Source organism: Pyxicephalus adspersus, chromosome 1, assembly GCF_032062135.1.
Source record: "Pyxicephalus adspersus chromosome 1, UCB_Pads_2.0, whole genome shotgun sequence".
Classification (NCBI taxonomy): Eukaryota; Metazoa; Chordata; class Amphibia; order Anura; family Pyxicephalidae; genus Pyxicephalus; species Pyxicephalus adspersus.
This window is the reverse complement of record NC_092858.1, coordinates 150,211,976-150,234,250: the sequence shown is the minus strand read 5'-3', so window position 1 is coordinate 150,234,250 and position 22,275 is coordinate 150,211,976. Positions and strand designations below refer to the sequence as shown.

The window sequence follows — 22,275 nt, the reverse complement described above, 5'->3', positions numbered from 1 at the left end:
TCTCCATCAGAACATCACATTTATAAGGCATTACCATCATACAGTAATGTGAGGTAGTTTAAAAAGTGTGTATATATATATATATATATATATATATATATAAATGGCACAAAGTGGTACTACAATGGTTTTATAAATACATTTGGAAATGCTGAGTAAAAACATAACTATTATCATTTATTCAAAACATTCACACTAAAAGGCTTATTGGGCTTACATAACTAAGGCAAACCAGTTTTTAGAGGGCAGAAACACATTCTGATTTCAGTGATTTCATAGGTGGATCAAAGATACATTTTAGTTAATGCATTTGCAAGGTGCTCTAGCTAAATAATGTCCACTGTTCCCAATACATTGTTAAAAAATAGCACTGCAATTACCCTAATGCAAACAACTTTCATTTCAAGGTTATGAAACGAAATAGCATGTCTATTAAAGTACACACACTATTGTTTGCATTAACTTAATTAAATATTTGTCAGCCTAAAGCCAAACTCTAGCTCTGACTATCTCAATTTAAAAGTAAGAATAATGTGGATGGGGAGTGATTAGTACACTGATATGTAATAGTATTTCCATACAAAACTGTGCTGGAACATGCACAACAATATACAATCTTCCTAATGCTCCCAACAAGGCCTTTCCATGTAGGAAAATGCATACAAAAGGCAAGATATGAACAGCCAGGTTAAAAAAAGAGCAACATCTATGCAGGCTGACTTGTATGAATCAATACTAGTACCAAATATAAAATGGCAATTAAATGCTTGTTGAACAATCTAAAAAACAAGATAGTCTGTTCTTTGTTAGGCTTGTACAGATCTGGGTAAATATTCATCTGTTTGTAAAACTATATCCATTAATAATATTAACTTTCTAAACCAACCTTCAGGTATTGGATAAAAAACCTAAGTGAATATGTAACTTGGCTACATGGATTTACAGTGATTCAAATTTCAAGCCACTTCATAATAGAGTCATAATAGTGTTAAAAATGCAATACAATTCAATACAATAAAAAAAAATTCACCTGAGAAATGTAAACAAAAATACAACAGTGCAAGAAATTGACAGTCCTATAGCTTCATCTCTATTATTTAGTTTTTCAAACACCAAACTAATATATTTGCTGATAAAGTGGATTTCCACTAATTTTCTTTTTACATTTTTTTTTCGTGTGAAATGACATGAGTTGGCTCTCTACCGAACATTAGCATCTGTCTCTAACCCTGTCTAGGAGATTTAATGCCTTTTCCACTCCAGGTAGTTCCCTGTATATTCTTGGACAATCTTTTAGAGGATTGATAACACAGGAATATGAAGATTACATTCTTGTAGCTGAAACCAAGTATCATGGGCAAAATGAGCAGAGATTAAATCTACCCACTGGGGTTTCAAACCCCAATACACACCTGATAGAAGTTTAGATATGTAAAAAAAATATATGTTGAGCTGAATTTTATTGGTTTTTATGCTTTTATTGCTTTATCTATTATTTGGATTTTTGGATCTAACAGACAACTTACTATAGACTGAATAGTTTTCACAGTTTAGACGGTTTTACAAGTTGACCTAAATAAGTTAGGCATCATGCAAAATCTAGTAAAAAGAGCTGTTTTAGGACCACTGACTGCTATCAGGACATATAACCTCAATTATCCAAAACATGCAGTATAAGGCAGGAGTACAGTCCATTGTGTAATTATAATAGGGAGTGATAGTAAAACACAACCCTTAAGTTCAACTGCAACTATTTATGAACTTCATAGCTTGCTTCCATCACATATATTGTAAAAAGTTCTACTCTGAACATGCTAGAAGAAGACAGGTTTTGCCACTATGGCTAAAGATATTTTTAAAGAAAACAAACTGTAAGGCACTGAACACTTGTGTGGATGCAGCTGAAACTTATTCACCTATTTAAACTAATGAGAGCTCAACTGGGCTTTTAAATATTGGTCCTGTACTCCTTAAGAAGTTACCACTGTTAGTAAAAGATATGTTACTGGCATTGGAGGAAATGAGAATTGTGTCATAATCATAGTTCAAAAGTAGTTCCCGAAATGTTCATAGCAACATATCATTCCTTAAACTGAAGTCTCAATGCATGGCTCCATCACGTCTCTAAATTCAATGGTAACTGTCTGATCACTGTCATAACTGTCAGGTTCATCTTCAGTATTCAAGTTGGCATAGCTGGTTCCTATAAAGAAGAAAATAAAAATAAATGTAATGCATGTAACTTGATATATGATTATGTGTTTTGTTGATACAGTAGTAAAGCAATAGCCTGGTATTTGGCCATCACAGAAATCTATGGGAGGGTGATGCAGGTAATATAGGTGTCTGCACTTTGTACTTGTAGCAAATGTATTTATTTAGATGAAATAGCCATTTCAAAGGAGGGTTATGTATAGATTACAGGAAAAGTTATGGTAAGGGTTAGTGCTAAATTTAGGATTACAGGTAAGAATATTGTGAAAGCTCTGCTCCAAAAACTACCAACCCTAAACCCTGAGCTTTCAAGTCAAACATACTTTTATAATGATGCACTTATGGCACGCATGTTTGAAAGTTTTTTGTCTTGTTTTAGCTACAAGTCATTGATCAGTATAGATGTTTTTGAATGATTTTCCCTATAAATGCCCAAAAAAGATTTTAATAACTTGTGCCACTTTTGAGTACATTTATACAGAGTAATACAGTTTTACAGAGTAATTTGAATATTTGAATTGTAATAAAATACAGTTAATGCTATATGTTCCTTTTGCTTTATATTTGGCTCACATCATCATAACCTGAACTGTCATACTGTTTCATAATTGAGCTTACTCCACAGGACATGGTTTCCATTTATTAAAATTGGAAAGTCCAACAAGCTTGCCTGAGCTGAATGCAGATTGGGACGGTTCTCCAATTTTAGTTTGTGCTATAAATAAATCAGTGGTTCCATCTGCATAGTTGGTCCCTGGGACATAAAGAAATAAACTGCATCACTCTGCCAACTTTCCTTAAAGGATGACTGGTTGCTTTATTTTTATGTGGATTTTAGGTGGAAGGGATGATAAAACTAATTTCTGTTATTGAATGTCCTTCTGGTCATAAACATTCCAACAGATGACCCATGTTCCTATATATATAAGTTGGAATAAATTCACATACCTGAGAACATTGCAAAGCCAGGTTCCTCATTTATACAGGTGACATGATTGTGCCATTCAGTCCATTTCACCTCATTTATCCTGTTTAGGTATAAGAACACATTATTCATATATATCAGGAAATAGGAACATTTAAAGTTACGATCGCAAAATTTGCATATTTGGTTATTAGTGAGCTGGCTTTGGAGACATAGAAGAAATCCTTTTTGAATTAGCATGACTGTTAACCCAATTAACTTTGTGCCTAAATATGCAATTGTATTCACTATAAGGAAATGCATACAAATATATAGAGAACATAAACATTTGTGTTTTAGTTTAAGCAAATCAATTTCAATCCTAAAAACAAGCAATACGTTTATGATTACAAAAATATATTGGCAGTTACCTTAAACAGGTTCTGTTGTCATTTTTGGAGACAGTGCATGATTCTCCAAGCTGGAATTTTCCTTTTAACCACATTGGTAAATTCTTCTCAAACTCCAGTATGGTCCTTGCTCTCTAAAAGTGCACAATAAGGGAAAGGTCATTATAATATTTTAACCTAAATGTGTATTTTTTGTGGCTAATTAAGTAGAATTTCCCATGCCCTTGCGATTGGTTTTAAACCATTTCATTTTTCTTTCTGCAGACAACTACAAAATGTTTATGCATGTTATAGTGCTGTTTTCCTTCTGTGTTTCAGCGCAATATAAGACAAGGGCAAACATATTGTATATTATTCCTATTGCATATTTTAGTATTTTTGTAACACTGATTAAAGCACAATTTTATTTTATATCAACAGGTAATCACAGCATATAGTGAATTTCAGTTCCTGTTGTACTTGCTTGTGTATCTTAAATAGTCAAAAATAGCAAGTATAGGTCTATGCCCTGGTGTTGGTGGGTTCTTAAGGGATTGGACCTGATCGCCTTTATGTTTGTCTAAATTACACTAACATGGAAAATGTACATTATAGTACCCTTCTTACCCCTTTGTTGTTTCATGTTTCTTTTTGTGCTTTATGTAATTTGTACATTAATGTGAAGATGTGGGCATTGTATTAGCCAAACATAAAGCAGCTACATATACATACCTGCAATCTCCATATGTGCTCACTTTCTTTTGAAATCTTTTCAACAGTTTCTCCCATCAATGCAATGAGCATGTTTAGCAGGAGGACAAATGTTAGGATGACATAGGCAATAAGTAGCAGCAGGAACAGGACCGGATATTTCGAATCGTGCTGTATCTCCAGGTCTCCAAGCCCAATAGTGAGCTTAAACAGTTCTACGATGGCTGTGCTGAAACTCTTGTAGGCACTGCATTCATCATCTGTGCAGTTTTCAATCAATGAGGCAAGAGCTATTTAAAGACAAAATACACATTTGTTTTAATTCCTTACTTAATGTTTACTGTATTATAATACAAAGCATGTTATTATGCAGATCATACTAGCTAATGGTGATATTGTAACAACATACAGAACATTTGGATTTGCCTGATCCCTGGATAAAGTGAAGGTATTGTTTTAATGTACAAATGTAACATTACTGTGGCTTGTTTGTAGTTAGGCGCTAGAAAAAAAAAACTTTAGAAATTAACCAGAGTATTGTAAATATGTGGTAAACTGTATGGCTTTTAATGTGTAGACACCCCTGAGACATGTATGTATGGCTGTATGGCTTTTAATGTGTAGACACCCAAATAATTGAGTTCAGGCGTTTTTAGTATGGGATACTGGTAATGCTAAATACCATACAAAGACATGTTAGACAATACTGCATTTCCAACCGTTTTGAGGAAGACCCTTTTCTTTTCCAGCATGACTATGCCCCAGTGTTCAAAAGCAGATCCATAAATACATGGTTGGAAGTGTTTGGAGTGGAAGAACTCAAGTGGCCTACAGAGAGCCCTCAACCTCATGGAACACACTGGGAATTCATTGCAATTCCAACTGTAAGCCACCTGTCTTGTTCTTTCCAAGGTCAGCATCAAATCTTCCCTGTCTTTTGCATTACATCATTAAATTATGTATATGGTATATCAACCCATCAAAACTAAATATAAAGCATACACATGATCAAAACAGAAGACTCTAAGTTGAAAAATCCTCTCACATGAAAACCTCCTTTACAAAGAACATTTCGAAATTTTACTTGATTTTTACCTATTATAGAATTTTGTGACAACAAGTAAAAAATCTTATGAAATTTCTGTGTGGCTGTGGCTATAAAAAGGTTGACCTAATATAGGCTTGGTGGCAAAACATCTCTTAACTGTCCATGTTTGAAGTTCAATTTATTTGTGCCTCAGAAAGGTATTAAATACATTTGTAATGTAAATGTTTGTTTTGTTAATGGTAATATCTGTTAGTTACATCAGATGTACATACCTACTCCAAATCCAAACAAGAATAAGATGTACACGAATAGGAACTTCAGAACATCATTTAAGATGACCTGAAAGAGACAGAAATCCTTATTAAATGTAAATATAGCAGCTTCTTTTACCTGTCATATATTTAGTAAATGTCATATATTTAGTTAAAAGTTTCTAGTGGAAAACTGTTTTTAATAGGAGCTTATATCATCATCTCAGCTATATACTGTATTTACTCAGATATATTTCTGGAGTATTTATTTATAGTCATCATCTCAGTAAATTGGAGGAACCCGTTTGTACAATATGCTTCCCTCCGCTAAGAATTAGTTTTCCTGAACACAATATTGAATCAAAATCTTATCTCGGAAAAGAGTCACTCACCTTCTGGATCATAACACTGTAAATTCCCAAGGACTGAAAGCCTCTCGTGTAATACAGCATGTTTGCCCAACCAAGCGCCATGGCTAACACGAGGAAGGCTAGGTATTCTTTGACTCCAAAAAGGAAACAGAAAACAGACAAGATGACCAGGACGGCCTGTATGAAACTGGAAAAAAATGAAAAATTTTCAGTGTTCATATCTAGTTTTCTGATTAATCAATAATAATGGTTTTATATAGAAGAAAACACTGCCTGAAGAGTCACTAGACTTGCATGGCAGTGAGGGCAACATAAAGTAAATGTTTTCCATGCAGTCAGATCAAATCAAATTACTGCTACAAAATACAAATTACACAAAAACGCAGACTATGTGGACAGAGCACTAGTATTAGCACTGTATAAAAAGCTGAAATGTTATAATATTGACTGTTTTGGTATCAGTATTTTTATATTATCATAATTACAAAAATTCTTAATAGCTCTTTTGTAAACTTTGCAAGCATCGAATTATTGTCCTCAGTAGTTTAGCGGTCTTTGCTTAAGGAGATATTCAAAAAAGGAATTTTTATCAATTATAATAGTTGAAGTTTTTATGCCTAATGTATGGACCGAGTTACTTACAACAGGACATGGAACCAAGCATCTGACAGAACATATCGCAGTTCTGATGGCTTCACCAAGAAGATGACCACACCCTGGACAGGAGAAATATAATCATTCATGAAAAGAACAGTAGACATTATTTACATGATACTATATATCTACACATATAACTAGGCCAATGTTTCATAACTGATATAGGGAGACCCTCTAAAAAAAGTTTCAGGTCTTTGGGTAACTTATGCTATAATTACTATATCTACAGATCACAGTACATTACAGTAGTGCTCAGTGGGAAGAATGCCTCTTACATTGCTGGCCATTGGGAAGAATACCATCCTTACAGATAGCCACAAAGATTTAAATAGTCTGCAATGCATAGGCTGCAAATCTGTTCACAAAATGAATGACAAGGGTGGAAGTGATCATCCAAGAGTGTTTGCAGCATTTAAACAGCCCTATTCCTTTTCAAAAACTAGGTATAGAAAGCATCCACTGGCCATATCTGTTGTACATTTAAGTACCTCTCATATGATCAGCATATTTGTTATCATCTGCCCTTCTATCAGTTATTGCCATTCTCATTGTTAAATCTATTCTGGTTTTAAAGCAGCTGTCAATGTATGGTGTCCATGAACATGACCTTGGCCTCATCACCTCTACTTTTACAATGATCAGCTGCTGTGACACATGGACAGAACTATTGAAATCTGATAAATGTTATCATATTTTTATGTGATCTCAAATATAATGATCTATATGAAACAAATGATGTATATGTAATTAAAGTTTATATATATATATATATTTATATATGTTATATATATATATATATATATATATATATATATATTTATATACACATTTGAACTGTGTTGTGTTTCTGTTACCTAATATTTTCTTTTTTAGTTTTTCATTATGTATGTACAGTATTTAAATATACACTTAATGGCTTTGCAAGATATACAAACAATTACACATTCCAATCAAACCTTTTATCAATTTTTTTACCTAAATAGGCCTAGACATTTTCTTTCTATAATAGAATGTTAGAAGGTATATAATGTCCTCACAACCAGATTCTTTGGGTATTTTGGTTAGATGACAGAAAATTAAACCTTGTTTGGTTTCTGTGGTTTACTGCTCCTGGTAGTACATTTTCTATATACATTAGAATAGTGTGAAGGTGTACGTAGGTTTTATGCAGAGCAGCACTCCCATGTTTTTGCTCATCTATTCAAGGGTGAGGCCACATAACATCAAGCTCAGAACTATGCAAAGAATTAATAAGTGTTTCATGAATTGTTTCTATAATTACATTCTTTAATTAGAACACATGATGTGATTACTCACCTCTTTAATCATAAGGTAGGTAGCACAAACAATAATAAACATTTGTCCAACCAGTTGCAGCCACCCTCGATCATAAGTGAGACTTAGAGGATACAAAGCCTGTGATAAAAGAAAAGAAATTTTAATGAAAGCAAAACACTTTTAGGATGTAGGTGGACTCAATTTAAAGATCTCTAACATCTATAAAAAGAAGAGTTAAAGTATGTACTGTAAATTTATACTAAAGTAAACATGTGGGCTGCTATACCTGACCTCCTTCTTAAAAATTCTATCTGCCTGGCTGCATCTGTTATAAAAAACAAAAACTCAAACCAGGTGTTCTGGATGTGTTTGAGATAGCATAGGGTTTTAGATACAGGCAAAGTATGCATATGGTTTGAGTTTTTGTGTGTTTCCTATACGTTTGTATTTTAGGGGTTGGCATACAATATATTGTATTTAGGGGTTGTAATAATTTGGGTCACTGAACTGAAAGAAACAGGGTGACCAGACATCTCAGAGTAAAATCAGTGTTCCTAATTTACAATCTTCTTCCTACCAGTCTATCTGGATGACAGCCAGGCCACTAGCATTTATTACAAAGAGAAGATCAGTGATGACAGCTTACTAATTTTGAAGAGTACATGTTTCCTTTGTGAAGTAACATCAACCTATGATAGTAAATGTAAGCTAACATCTGAATGATGTTTCTTCCTGCCAGTACTTATGTCTGCTGCCATTTCTTCACTAGCTTTGGTTACTACCTTTATAGAAAACTTTTCCCTGTTAATGGCTTTTTATTATATTTTAATAATCAGTCAGCAGGTAGTATGCTAACTAGTTATAAGTTGTAAATGTCATTGTGTCCTATTACTACTTGAAGGATTTGTTTAGCATTTTAGTGATTAATTGTTTTCTTCCAAGGTTGGGAACAGAATAAAAGATCTGACGTTTAGGAGCACATGGATAGTACCAATAGTACTTTGAAGAGTGAGTTATTTAGGTAATGAACTTTATAATATTTTGTTGAGGAAGGATATAGCCTACATTTCTGTACATTTTACAGTTATCTTTAGCTAGTAGTTCTCAGCCGCCAGTACAAAGACTACTATCTGTCTTCCAGAATATTGATTGGAGGGTTCTAAAGATCAAGCTGCAGCACAATTGAAACCTAAAGTAGAACTGTGCTCAGGCTACAGATATATAATTATTTACATGCTTTTAACAAGAAGAAAAAAAAATCTACACTGATTTGTGCTGTACGCACTGTGGGGTAATTCATCACTAAATTTTAATCAAGAACACTTTCATTTTCCCTTTATGACTCTTTGGGGCTCTATGGGCTTTGCAAGGTTACCAAGTATTCTTAGGATGGTTCACCTGTTCACCACGTGGCCGGTAATAGGATATTAATGTAAGGACAACATTGTATGTGAAGGACAGAAGAAAGGACATGAAGAACATATATCTTGCAAACTTCTTCCATTTTAGCTGAAGCAGAGTATGGAGGGGCTCCAAGGCTAACAACTCATGACGGTTCTAAAAGAAAGAAAATCTCTATTATAAACAAAGATTTACACAAGTTTTTATGAAATGACAAAAAAAGCATATAAATTTCAAGTATGATGTATACAGAAGTATATAACAATTCTGTCTTCCTCTACTTCTTAGGAGTCCTTATGTGAGACACCCCTAATTACTATTCCATCCACCTGTCTTTACAAAGGCCAGATGACTGTCCAGGAACCCCTAAATGATTTTCAATAACAGCCTTCACTGCACTCTGAAGGAAGAGTGAAGACCAAATGCATAAAGAAATACACAATTGCAGACTGAATAGTAAATAGTGAAAGTCCCTCCCTTTTATTAATGGGCCTCTTAGTTGCTTGTTGGACAACTTGAAGGGCCCTTTCAGACCTCTGAGGGTTATTAATGCAAAAACATGTTCATGTGGTTTTTCACAAATTAAAGTGCATTGCATTGAGGCAACAGTACCCTTGATAATGGGCTGCCAACCCATGGAGAGAGCACAAAAAATATATGGCACATGGGAACTGGGAATCTAAATGATAATAAAAGGGTTTCTTTTAATAATTTGTTCCAAACTAGTATTATATCCATGTATAATATTACCACAAAATAACAAGTGTTGAAATACTTACATTGATGTTAGTGTTGTAAACCACAATTTCCAATAAGGAGCTGTGTGAACAGGTGTCCACATCTTGTAGGTCATACAGGCAAGATGAAACAGGTCCATAAGCCCAGTCTGTAAACTTTCGGGACAGGACTCTGTTTTCCTTCTCTTTTATCTCCCGACTCAGAATGTAATGTAGAATCTTCAAGACAAAAAATATCATGTTAAAAACAGAAATGAAACATTTTCAACTTTGTGATCTTTATTAATCCAATAATTTAGAATTGGCATTGATTTTCTACCCTTTAAGGTTAGATGACTGTCAACAGGTGACAAATCTCCATCACAGTTTGCCTTGAATCCATATATCCTGTCCACAAGGGCAAAAACAGAAGCATACTCTGATCCAACCAATAGAGCCATGTCACCACCAACTAATAATTGTCAAAACCCTGCAAATTGATTTTGCTTAGTATAGGAAGAAATATCAGACATTCAGCCCAAAATGTATTGCCCAGTCAAATATTTACTATTATATAAGAGTACAATATCTTTGTTTAAAATCTTACCTCAGTCTTGCCAGTCTTGGCTGCCAGTTGCATTGGAGTAAGACCTTCATTATTTTCAATACTTTCCAAAGACTTGTTTTTACATGTTCGTAAAATTGTATCATACATGCGAATGATGAAGGCATTCTGTGCTTCTGAATTCTCTGCTACTGTCACCAGTGCGTGAAGGACGGTGTTCCCCAGAGAGTCCTGGATGGTGACATTGGTCTGGCTGTTCTCCATCAGCAGCTGCACCACATCCGGTTGGTTGGTGCATGCAGCAAGTGCTAATGGTGTTTCACCTAAGCAAAAAATAATACCATTTGTGAGCAATCTAAAAAAGTGTTTCTGTGTGCTTTATTTTACTTTAGGGTTATTCTGATCATAAAATGATTATTTCATAAAGGAACTCCAAATTACATAAAATAATTTCCAATACAGAGACATTAGGAACCCTACTTTTAGCAGTAGATACTTGTAAAAGTAGCCTGCAGGTTTGACAAGGGGGCGATAAGGGTCAGAACTACTTGAACTACTAAGAACTTTTGCAGCCTGTGTGAATTCAGCCTAAGGGGAAGGTTAGGTTTTTCAGGTATAATAAGTACATATAAGTTCTCTGTTAGTACAATGATAATAAAAATGTGCTTACTTCCTAGAAAATCAGTGAGCGCTACAATGACCAAGATTTGTACTAAGACGCAATCATTTCAGTGTGTACATGATGATTTCAGTGATTCAGTCTATCAAATGACAGACATTTTCTACTACAACTAATGCGGGTGTGTTAATGCACTTTACTGCAGATGCTAGCATCCTTTTTAACTCTTTTTTGTAAAAGCACTGTGGTGCATTGTCCATTGTGCTTTAATGTAAAATGTGCTGGGGTGCCATTCACAATGAAAGGCAACACAAGGCATACACAGAAAAGGCATGAGCATGCATTGAAAAAATATTTGTTGTCGCACAGTAAATTAAATGGGCCCTGTTTGTTATTACTTACCAAAATAAAATCCTTCATGTTTATGCTTTGGGTTAAAGAAACGTCCTTGGGCCCGAACATTTAAATTAGCTCCTTTTCTTATTAGGCACTTGACGAGGTCACTCTGACGTCTCTCAATGGCTATGTTCAGTGCAGTTTGACCTTGAAAAAGATTCAGTATATTCAAAATAAAATACCAAATATGTATATGTGCATTTGCAGGAAATCAAATTGTCTAATATGTACAGTATATAAATATTTTTGTATGGCCACCAGAACAAATGAATGCAAATAATTTAAAGTTAAAAATGAATAGTGCTGCAAAATCAAAAATCTGTAACATTTTGGGGAGCATCATAATATTCTGGATAGGAAAAGAAATAGGGTAGGATAGATAACTTTACAAAAGCCAGGCTGGTCATTCCTTAATTTCTCTGGAGTGTTCAGAAAAGAGTTTTAAAGAATAATTTTAGGTACAACTTTTATTAGCTCTTGTTGATCCTAAATGTAAGGAATAATTATGGTTCTCCCTCCAGTAAACACATAATTTAATGTTTTTGTTTTGTTACTAACTACTTGTAGAAATTTAAGTACCGGTAAATATGTTAAGTACTCATGTGTAAACAATTTGGTATACCTAGCATTGTAATTGGTGGGTTGCCAAGTCTATTTTATTCAATTATTTAGTCTATTAGGACCTTGCCTTGTCTGGTTCAAATCCTTACCTTTATAATTCTCCTCTGTATATGCAGCATTAATAAATCTGTCTAAGAAGCCATTATCCTCAGCGAAGGACAGCAGAATACACACAATCTCAGGAGTATTGTCATTTATGTTCAGCAATGCCTTCATTAAACAGGTTTTACCAGTGTCTTTTGATGTTAATTTGTACATGTAGAAATCTGAAACACAGCAGACAATTTATGAGTGTGTATAATAAACGTGTACATTTATCACATTAAACCAATTTGTATTAAAGTATCTGCATTACAGTGCTTGTTTTGTTTATACCAAACCAATCATATATTTGAGGCCATGGCATGAAGTGTCCATGTCTAGGAGATTTCTTATTAAAAGTGACATTGCTCCTGTCTCCTAATTGCTCCGCTATGCTGCATTTTGACATTTTCTTATCCAGTAAAAGCTACAAGTGATGCTCATCAGTGAGGGCTATAAGGAATGCTCATTATTTTGCCAATGCCACCATGAATAAACCTGTCCGTAGCAATGACATGTAGCCACTACTTGAGTAAGTATATGTAGATAATAATTAAGGAAGGAATTCAGATTGTTTGACATATTAAAGAACGACTTAAGAAAGGGTAAAAATTGATGTTTTCTAAAAGAAATAAATGCCAGCTGTTTATGGTACAAAATGCTTAGAGCTGGGTTAAACAACTCTACCAATTCCGGAAACATCAAAGAAAAATTATGGATTCAAAAGCATCCTTATAGTCAAAGGGTTGAATTAGGTGTTTTGCCCATTTACAAAATAGTTTCTGTATATTCATTATTCCATACACAGTTTATAAAGAAGTACATAAACATATAATATTCTATTACTTACCTTGAGCGTCCTTCTGTGTAAAGGAGGAGGCTGACTCCTTGGCCTCTTGCAGCAGTCTGTTTAAGGACTCTATGTCACCTTCAGAGACTGCTTTGAACAGAAGATTTTTTGGTGGTCTTTTTGGTGTTTTCTTCGGACTTAAAGATTCAGCACTAAAAAAATACAATTGTAAGATATTACTCACAAAATTGTTAGTTTTGTTTAACACAGTTGTATGTCATAGCTCCTAGTGTAAGCAGAGCTAATGCTACAAATATAACACCTTTATCATATATTGTATAAATAGATAGCAATGTTTAATAATGTAGATAATCCTAGGTAGCATTTCTACTAAATAAGAGCTCTGCACATGAAATATCAGTATATACCTCCAGAGGAAGAACTACATTGCACCGAAATCGCACTCAACCACATGGTAAAAAAGCTGTTAAACATTCAAGTCTGAAAAGGGTCTATACATTAGGATGCAAAGAAGGAGTACTCTGGACCTTTTTGATTCATCTGTTGGAACTAACAAAAGTAGTTTTCAGCTGGGATTAGGTTCATGGGATTGGTTGCAATCGTTGGGTTTGGTCAGCATTGTAAATTTTGTGTGGTCTGATGATCCAAACACCAAGGAGCTACCAGGATAATTTGTTCTTGTGCCATTGGTGGCTTCTTTCCTAATGATGTTGAAGGGACTGTTTTATACTGCAGTGATCATACCTAAGGGTGTTGGTACTGATTAGAAGGCATAGAATTGGGGACCAAATACATGTATGTATATATGTGTTGGTTAATACATAACTGAAATAATAGGCTAAAACATTGTAATAAATAATATTCTCTTACCCATTATTATATTTCTTTAGCAAATACTCTGACACATCAGGTGGAGTTTGTGGAGAGTCAATATCCTCACTTTTCCTGCTGTCACTATTTAGGATAAAAGAATAATACATTGATGCTATAATATACAAAAGTTACGGTATTTTATATTTTAAGTTTATATTTGACTTTCATTTATTAAGGAAATTCAACTAGTATCCCTAGAGGAAATAAAGTATTAGCACAATATAAAACAAAAAGTGTTTTTTTTTTTTTCACCTTTTCTTATAATGTTTCTTCTTATAATCTTATGTTATTCTAATTTTTACTCTGTAGATGTAAATGTGAGTGCTAATATGCTTTTTACATCCAACAAATATTGCTCTTTTTTACACAATATGATTAATGGTGAATGCTTCATGAATCCATATAGGCTAACTAAAGGCATACAACTACAAACTCAATGGGGATAGTTTAATAAATGAATTTAGGCTGTTCACTTGCCAAGGTAAATTATCACATTGCAAGGAATGGATCACTTATCTTCACGTGGTGATAGTTCTCTTTGCAATGAATGCCAATCCAATCACAGGTAAGGAAAGGAAAAATAAGTAAAATACCCCTTGCACGGGGATTAATTCACTTTGCTTTAGGAACAGCCTACATTCCATTGGGCAAATCAATCCAAACATATATATACTGGGGCAGACATAGGGAGGTGGAAAGTGTGCCGCTGCACAAGGGCCCAGGACCCTCCTCAGCCAAAAGCCATCCCAAGTCAGTTTGACAGGGGAAGCCCAAGCCAGTTTGGCACAGGGGTCCACTGTTGGCTACTTCTTCTACTGTGCATATAAACCAATATACAGCTTTTAGGGAAATTAATCCTTATGAATATAGTTTGTTAAAACAGTTTTGCTATTGCTACCTTTGGTTCAAAAAGGAACATGGTAAACATGCCTAGGAATCCCTAGGCATGTTTGTATTTATAGTTCACTTGGAAATAGAGCAAATAAATCATTACTCTCTAAAATAAAAAAAATTATAAAACAATATGGGATTGATTTAAGATTAGGACCACAAATGGTACCCCCCCCCCCCCCATGCCTGATTACTAATGATTTTATCCAGTGACAATCCTATGATGTCCATCAGACTTCTAAACAAGGATTACTACAAATTGAATCATCGCTCTGACTGAAATGGTGTGTTTTTTTTAATTTTCCATGCATAGGTATTCTTTGCAAACCTAACTTTCATCACATTTGCTAAGCAAAGTAAAATAACCCTTGCAGAGAAATAATTCCTTTATTGAATCAACCCTATTATTTTAAATGTTACTAGTTCACATCTGTGTATTGGCATGTGTCAGTCAGAAAACGTCCATGCCTTGTTTTTGTCACTGCATATTTTAAAAGGCTTTAGAGGGAACAATATACCTGTCCACAGCAACAATGAATGCGGAACAAAGCAAAGGCATAGGTGTAACAACACCATCAAAAATGCAGAAAACCCTTAAAAAAAACATACTTAGGCTCCTGCTGGAACCAGGTAGGTTTTTTGTGTTTCTAAAATAAATAGCTGTAAATAAATCTTTTGCAATCAAAATCAAAAATGTACATATAATGGTGTCAATAACCTAATGATGCATAATATAAATATGAATGCTTAGAACTTCCTTCTGTACCACGCCTCATTGAAAGAAGAATATCTTGAAAAGCCAGCGCTACAAATCATTGCTGAAATTTTTTATTTATAGTGTAGATAGCATCTATAAACAAATTATAATTAATAAAAATATTTACAATAATTAGTTATTTTGTATTCTGTTATCTACTGTGAGCTGTTAAATTTTTTTTTATGTCTAGAGAGAGTAATTAGGCTATATGTACGTATAGGTACAAATAGATTGGGATCAGAAATATATTTTAAAAAATGCTCACATACAGCAATTCACATCACAATTTTCGGCTTTGTGAAAAAATGGATAAATGCATTACTATAATAAAGACAGGTACTTACCAAGGCTTTATGTTGGAGTCCATAGGCTTGGAAAACACAGGGAAAGAAGATTTGCTGGGTGCCACTGGATAATCAGTGGTGTCACTGTAAAGATAAGTTTCTGTAAGTACAGGATCAACATTAGGGAGTGACATTGAAAAAAATGTAACACAGGGAGAAAAAATAGAATTGTAGAATTGCTGTGCTGCCTATCCTAGCTGCTGGACGTCTTCTGTGGGACTGAGCAGCTCCTGTAATCAACAGGTACAATAGATGGCAATGAGGGCAGAGTCAGCCCAATACTGCCAGAACCAGTTGTGTGACTAGAGGAATGAGATACAGCATACAGTGTCTAAAAGATATATTGGGAAATGGGTTTGCCAGCATAATTAAACGTTGGTAAACTGCAAATCTTACTCAGCCTTATGAGTCCTCCCAGTAATATTGCATGCATATGTAAATCAAGTTTCCTTATTTCTCTTTATAAAAAATTATGTTATAAGTAGCCTATAGGACATGAAGACTGACTTACCTTCCTTACCTATCTGCTGCCTCTCTTTATCAATTTCCGCATTGGCTTCCATTTCACCTTTTAAATTCAAGCTCCTGTGCCTTTAAACCCCTTCAATGTTTTTCTCCCACTTACCTTTCTACCCTGATAGAAAAATACTCCCCTAGCGGCTCTCTTCGCTTCTCCAATGACCTACTAATGGCTTCCTCACTCATAACCTCATCACACGCATGGCTCCAAGACTTTTCTAGAGCTGCCCCAACTCTCTGGAATGGTCTTTCTCATCTTTTTCAACTTGCTCCTATTTTCTGCTCATTTAAAAAAGCTCTTAACACCCATCTTTTTAAACTTACCTACCCATCTTCCTCTTCTCTTTTTTAAACCCTGATTACCACCATTCTATATCCTCCCCTCCTATTGTGTGCTACTTCCCCCAACTCCTATTTTTTAAGCTCTTCGGGTCAGGGTCCTTTCCTCTGTCACCTACCTCTCTGACAGTAAGTAGAGAAAATGTCTAATAGAGGCCTGGTTAGCAAAAAAAAAACGACGGGGGTTCTAATATTTCTGTCCCTTTTAAAAAAAAAACACAGGTTTTGGCTGGGGTTTAAACCCCCCCCCCTTTGTCTGACAGGTGTGCCATGGCTCTGGCCAGTGCACCCACCAATAAGGTCAGGAAAAGGACCCCGCTTGGGGGGTGCACCGGCCAGAGTCACAGGTTCCCGTATGCATCGCAGGCTCAGGGAGGTGGATGGGTTGTGTCTCTGAACACAACCTGCCCACTCTTTCATTGCAAGCCTAAACCTGGGTTCTCGAATCATGATGTCACTGGGGGGACAGTTTGGGGACCACTGCTTTAAATGCTTCTCTGCTATGTTTGCTGAGCATTCTTCGGCCCCTTAGATACAACTGTAATGCCAGCTTCTTTATTCACACATTAGTCTTTAGTCTACAACACACATTCCTTTCACCTACATGGCAGCTCAGGTCCTGAATGCTGCTCTGTTGGAATTCCTATGTACAGGGAATTTTGGGAAAAAGCAGAGTTCAGGGTAAGTTTAATTATCATAGGGCAGGGGTGTCCAAACTTTTTGCAAAGAGGGTCAGATTTGGTGAGGTGAAAATGTGTGGGGGCCGACCACTAACCAAACCAGGATTAGTGTGGGGGTGGTCTGGTCAGGTCCCGCACAGCACACACCCACCAGAGTGACGTGAGGGATTCCCTGTGCATGGAGTCCAGTGTTAGTGCAGGCTCCGTGCAAAGCACGTTCTTAGAATCAGAGTGGGCGTGGTTCGTGCGAGACCCACACAGCACATGCCCACTATAATGACATAGGGGATTCCCTGTGCACACATGGGGACTCCCATCCTGTCGAATATGCCTATCGAGTAGCGAGCCGATAATTGCAAGGTGGTCGATCAACTCTAATTTTTTGTACGCGTGTATTTTATAATGTGTACTGTCAACAGTGCTGGGGGCTCGCATATAATTGATTTTATGACAGAGGCTGCGGGCCGGTGAAAAACTGAACACGGGCCACAATTGGCCCCCAGGCCGGACTTTGGACATGCCTTTTATAGGGTGTCTAACAAAGAGTAAGTAAACTACCCAATAATAAACAATGACAGAATGATTTTAAGGGCCAAAATTCTGTTCCAGTTGTAAGTGAAGTCATGCATTGAATGAACACAGTTGCGAGATGGGTGCACCTGTAGCAGACCTCTGTGGCCAACCGTGGGTATCAAATGGCCTTTTGCCATGGAATGTCATACTATGATTAACCAAATAAATGTAATGTAATAAATAACACAGTATAACACTGTACTACAGTGTAATAATACATTTACTCAGAGTATAGCTATATTAGAACATTTGTAAATTGTTAAGGACACAAATCTTATGAATGACCACCTTTCACTAATAATTATAGACCCAGAAATTTAAATACCACACAACACTAGTGTATGTTTTCCACTCCTGATTGATTAAACTGGCCTTAAAGTAAACCTGCATACTTCCGGTATATTGTAAACTGAGCATGTAATAAAAAAAAACAGATATAAATACGAATAAAAGCAAAAAACCCAACAATAAAATGTAGTAGATAAAATATTTAGGTATCTTAAACTATCCTGATTTCTTTGTAATTATTGAACGTAGTCCCAACCCTTCTAACCTTACAAGCCCTCTCATTGGTTAGTAAGGCCCAACTTCCTACCAGACAACCAATAAGAACGCATGTGAGACAGAATGGAGTGAGACTAAGTTAGACCCACAGAAAAAGGCATGTACAGTGCAAATAACAAGAATAAATAATGTATCCCACAGACAGGAGGGTAACTGAAAATAATAATGAAAGTCATTGCAAGAGTCCATGAGGCATGTGTAATATTACTGATATCTTACCTTTTCTTCAGCCCATTGTCCAAAACCTTGTGTGTCCTGGGTGGTGTCCCAGGAGGAATCCGATCCTTCGCTAAAAGCGCCACTCCCTCGTTTTTACTCATTGTTCTGCAATGAAGATATAATATAAATATTCAAAAATCTGTGCACCAAATAAAAGTCTAATGCCATTTTCAGAATAAACAGTTTTGGGACAACATCGCAGAGAATAACATAACAATTTGCAATAGTATCAGGAGCTTATGATGTTCTGTACATGCACAAGCATTTGGAATATTTCTAAACAACATCATAGTAGGTAGAAGTATTCTAAGTATACACAGTGCACACATGTACAAATCTATATGTACAAAATCAAATGTGTATCCCTACAGTAAGAAAATGATTATGTACATCTGAAATTAACAATAATACAATCTTAGGTCATTTAGGGAAACTTTATACTGTGAAGTATATAACAACCAACAATCAACTAGGTGAGAAGTGTAATCTAAGAATATGATTGTGATACAATAGACATTGCAAAGGATAGGTTAGAATGTAGGACAGTTACTGCAGTGCAGGATGGGAGCAGCATGTAGTTTGTTGCTGTTGATGTGACAGTTTTCACCAAAGAATAATAGGAAAAAACACACAATGAATTAGTCACTTGACATAGGAGGGTGATGAAACAGCTGCACACGCAAATACATCCAGCTCTTTAGCTACACTCACAAATTCAGCCTTCCTCTGTTATGTAACAAAATACTTGGATAATTTATCTACATAATATATATTTATATTAATTTGTGTCTTTTATTTTAGGAATGGAAGGCTATTAGTAATTCAGGCTTCTGCAGCAGTATACCATAAACTAATATTGAATCTTTTAGCATAGACAGTTACCATATTTTCATATATTTCTGGGATGAAGATGCGATTTCTGTGAGGTTATTATAAGGTAGGCCTTACTCTCATTTTTTTACCTACTTTCAACTTTATATTACAGATAATGCAACAGCAGGTGCGAGGCTCTTTGTCATGCAGCATGTTGGCTAATAAAGATAATATAATAAATATGAGATGAATATAGGATATCTGTAATCAGTCTTTTTCAATGTTCAGGGCAAAATCCTTTATTATGTTTTATCTTGTTAGTACCACAAGCTGTACAATTCCTATATTAGCAAGGGTCCTGGGCAAATGTAAAGTGGGGTCCCCAAATGCAGAGTTTTCCACCTACCTTCAACCCTGCCCTTCTATTAGTTAGGGCTCTGAAGAAGGTGGGGGCCCTGGGCAATGGCCCATTTTAAAACAAAAGTAAAATATACAGTTGCTCATCAGGACTTGCAAAAAGTAACAATAGAATATAGTCAGGCTAAAATTATTGCATAAATTTGTTAAATTTGAAAATAAAAGTAACAATGTAAATAAAAAGAATACAATTATTACAATCTCAAAAATCCGCACAGTTTACAAAGGGTTACACACTCTTGTGATATGGATAACCCACAGTAATCCTTCCATAATAAATCAAAAATAATGCTTGCCCATTTTGCTCTACCCTTTGCTCTACATTTTGCTCTACCACTTTTTCATGGTATCTCTGCTCATTTCCTCTTACATAACTTTAAGTAATCATTCTCTAATTGTACCTATAATCCTTTATACAAACATTGGTTTGGGAGGCAAAACTTTGTTTAAAATGTCACTACCTGTAAAACATGCCAGTAATAGCAAGATGGATAAGAAGGCAATTTAAAAAGTTGTTTCATAAGCACTTCAAAGGAATATGTCATGAAAAAATATATAGCTTGTAATGCTAAACAAGTCAGGTACCTTTTGTATTGAAGCTGTCTATAATAGTTTATCAGGAGAACAAAAAGCATGTTACATGTGAGGATTGACAAACAAATTACGAATAAGCCCTACTGTGCTAGCCCACTTAGCAAAAACACATCTGCAATCCAGCACAATAACATTTTAGAGGCAATAAAAAGATATAGGGTGACTGAAATGACCTAAAATGACCTCAATGGCTCAATCAGTTCTCAATGGGATTTGTTGGTGTATAGGAGGACACTTATAGCACCAACTTACAGACTGATTTGTCAGAATAAGTGTGTGGGTGAACTTGAAACGTGTTTGCTATATCATTAAAAATCAATTACCTGAGTAAATATGTATATGAATTCGAAAACAACTGTTTTTCCTAAATGGAATGCTTTAATCATGCATTTTGGTATCCAAAATAAGTTTTGTGTGTCATTGTTTTTATAATTATTCTTACTAATAAACCTGTAAATGTCACACTATGAGTAAGAAAAATGTAAATGTAACAGGATCATCTGTCTTAAAAAATGTCTGTAAGCTTTAAGCTATGTCTGTATACTTTAAGCTATTTAGTATCGAGAGTCAAAAACTCTTTTAGAATCTCTTTAGAATTTAAGCAAATCTCAGGACATTACATAAAGGAATTCTGAAATGATATTCCAGTGATAAAGATGTGTCCACAACTTCTGGTCTCAAACAGTTTGCTTTTGCAAAACGTCCTGGATTCTTAGAGGACCCCATCATTGGACAGCCAACAGGCAATGTCCATGTCATGCAGGTAGTGACATGAATGTCTGAAGAGGGACTTCAGACATGTGCAAAAGAATCATGTGCACTTTAATGAGACAGCCTGGGCATAATGGTCTATCTTTGGGCCGTCTCTCTGTAACTGATTGTTCATATGGCACTGCTGAACTATAAACAGCCAAGGCATAAATGCCTCTATTCTTTGATACATTTATCTGTTTTAATTGCATTCTATTTGCAACATAAAAGTAAAAAAGGAAATGTTGCAAAACATATATTCTATTTAAAACATATTATAAGGTTATTAAAATTAAAGGACGTTTTCATTGCAAGCTTTATATGATTCATCAATTAGCAATGCAGCTTTTAGGTTGTTATGAAGTTGTGTTGTCTCTGTTATGCAATACGAATCCTTCAACCTATTGACACACATTTTACTTATGTAATTGGTAAACAACTGCAACGATATACGACAGAGGTGGCAATAACCTAATAAGGGGTGAAAATGACTCCTCAAACCTGACCGCTATCAAATGAATGTGCTAAGCAGATTCCCAATGACCAACACAAAAAATATAGCTGTATGATAATCGTATTTTCAGTATACATGGCAATTGTATACTTGTACCCGTGACAATCACCCACTCAGCCGCCACCCTGCGCAAAGATTTTCCAGGACGCTCAGCAACAATCTAAGCACCAGCAGGCTGGGAAGGGCCATCACAGGGCAAGTTTACTAATATGCTAAACCTTATCAAAAACTCCCTCACATGTAGACCGCCACCACGTGCTTAGACGGAAGCATGCACCGTTACCCTTGACAACTGCAGTTAAGATTCTGCTTCTTTTAGTTATCTGCCAGATGCTGAGTTTTATGACATCTAGAGACAAAAAATCCCAACCTTTCAATGTGTGTTGTACACTAGT

At 35.3% G+C, this 22,275-nt stretch overlaps 1 protein-coding gene across 1 annotated transcript; it reads right to left on the bottom strand.

Annotated features, from left to right (window-relative positions):
• Positions 1 to 1,210: 1,210 nt before the first annotated feature.
• Positions 1,211 to 16,461, bottom strand: TRPV3 (transient receptor potential cation channel subfamily V member 3). The gene is made up of 17 exons (XM_072418160.1): positions 16,410 to 16,461; positions 15,899 to 15,998; positions 13,904 to 13,987; positions 13,073 to 13,224; positions 12,231 to 12,407; positions 11,527 to 11,667; positions 10,548 to 10,828; positions 10,004 to 10,180; positions 9,222 to 9,380; positions 7,863 to 7,961; positions 6,531 to 6,604; positions 5,910 to 6,075; positions 5,539 to 5,605; positions 4,240 to 4,508; positions 3,550 to 3,662; positions 3,163 to 3,242; positions 1,211 to 2,203 (listed from the first exon to the last, which is right to left on the bottom strand). The coding sequence occupies exons 1-17, from the start codon at positions 16,459 to 16,461 to the stop codon at positions 2,088 to 2,090; spliced, it is 2,307 nt and encodes a 768-aa protein (XP_072274261.1). The 3' UTR covers positions 1,211 to 2,087.
• Between the last annotated feature and the right edge of the window lie 5,814 nt (positions 16,462 to 22,275).

What these genes read in the sequence shown, in the direction of transcription:
- TRPV3 (XM_072418160.1), bottom strand. Translation starts at nt 16,461, where the DNA reads ATGGAAGCCAATGCGGAAATTGATAAAGAGAGGCAGCAGATAGGTAAG. An exon ending in GCAGCAGATAGGTAAGGAAG is followed by an intron (nt 15,999 to 16,409) that starts GTAAGTCAGTCT and finishes CTGTACTTACAG; the next exon opens with AAACTTATCTTTACAGTGAC. An exon ending in GACTCCAACATAAAGCCTTG is followed by an intron (nt 13,988 to 15,898) that starts GTAAGTACCTGT and finishes TATCCTAAATAG; the next exon opens with TGACAGCAGGAAAAGTGAGG.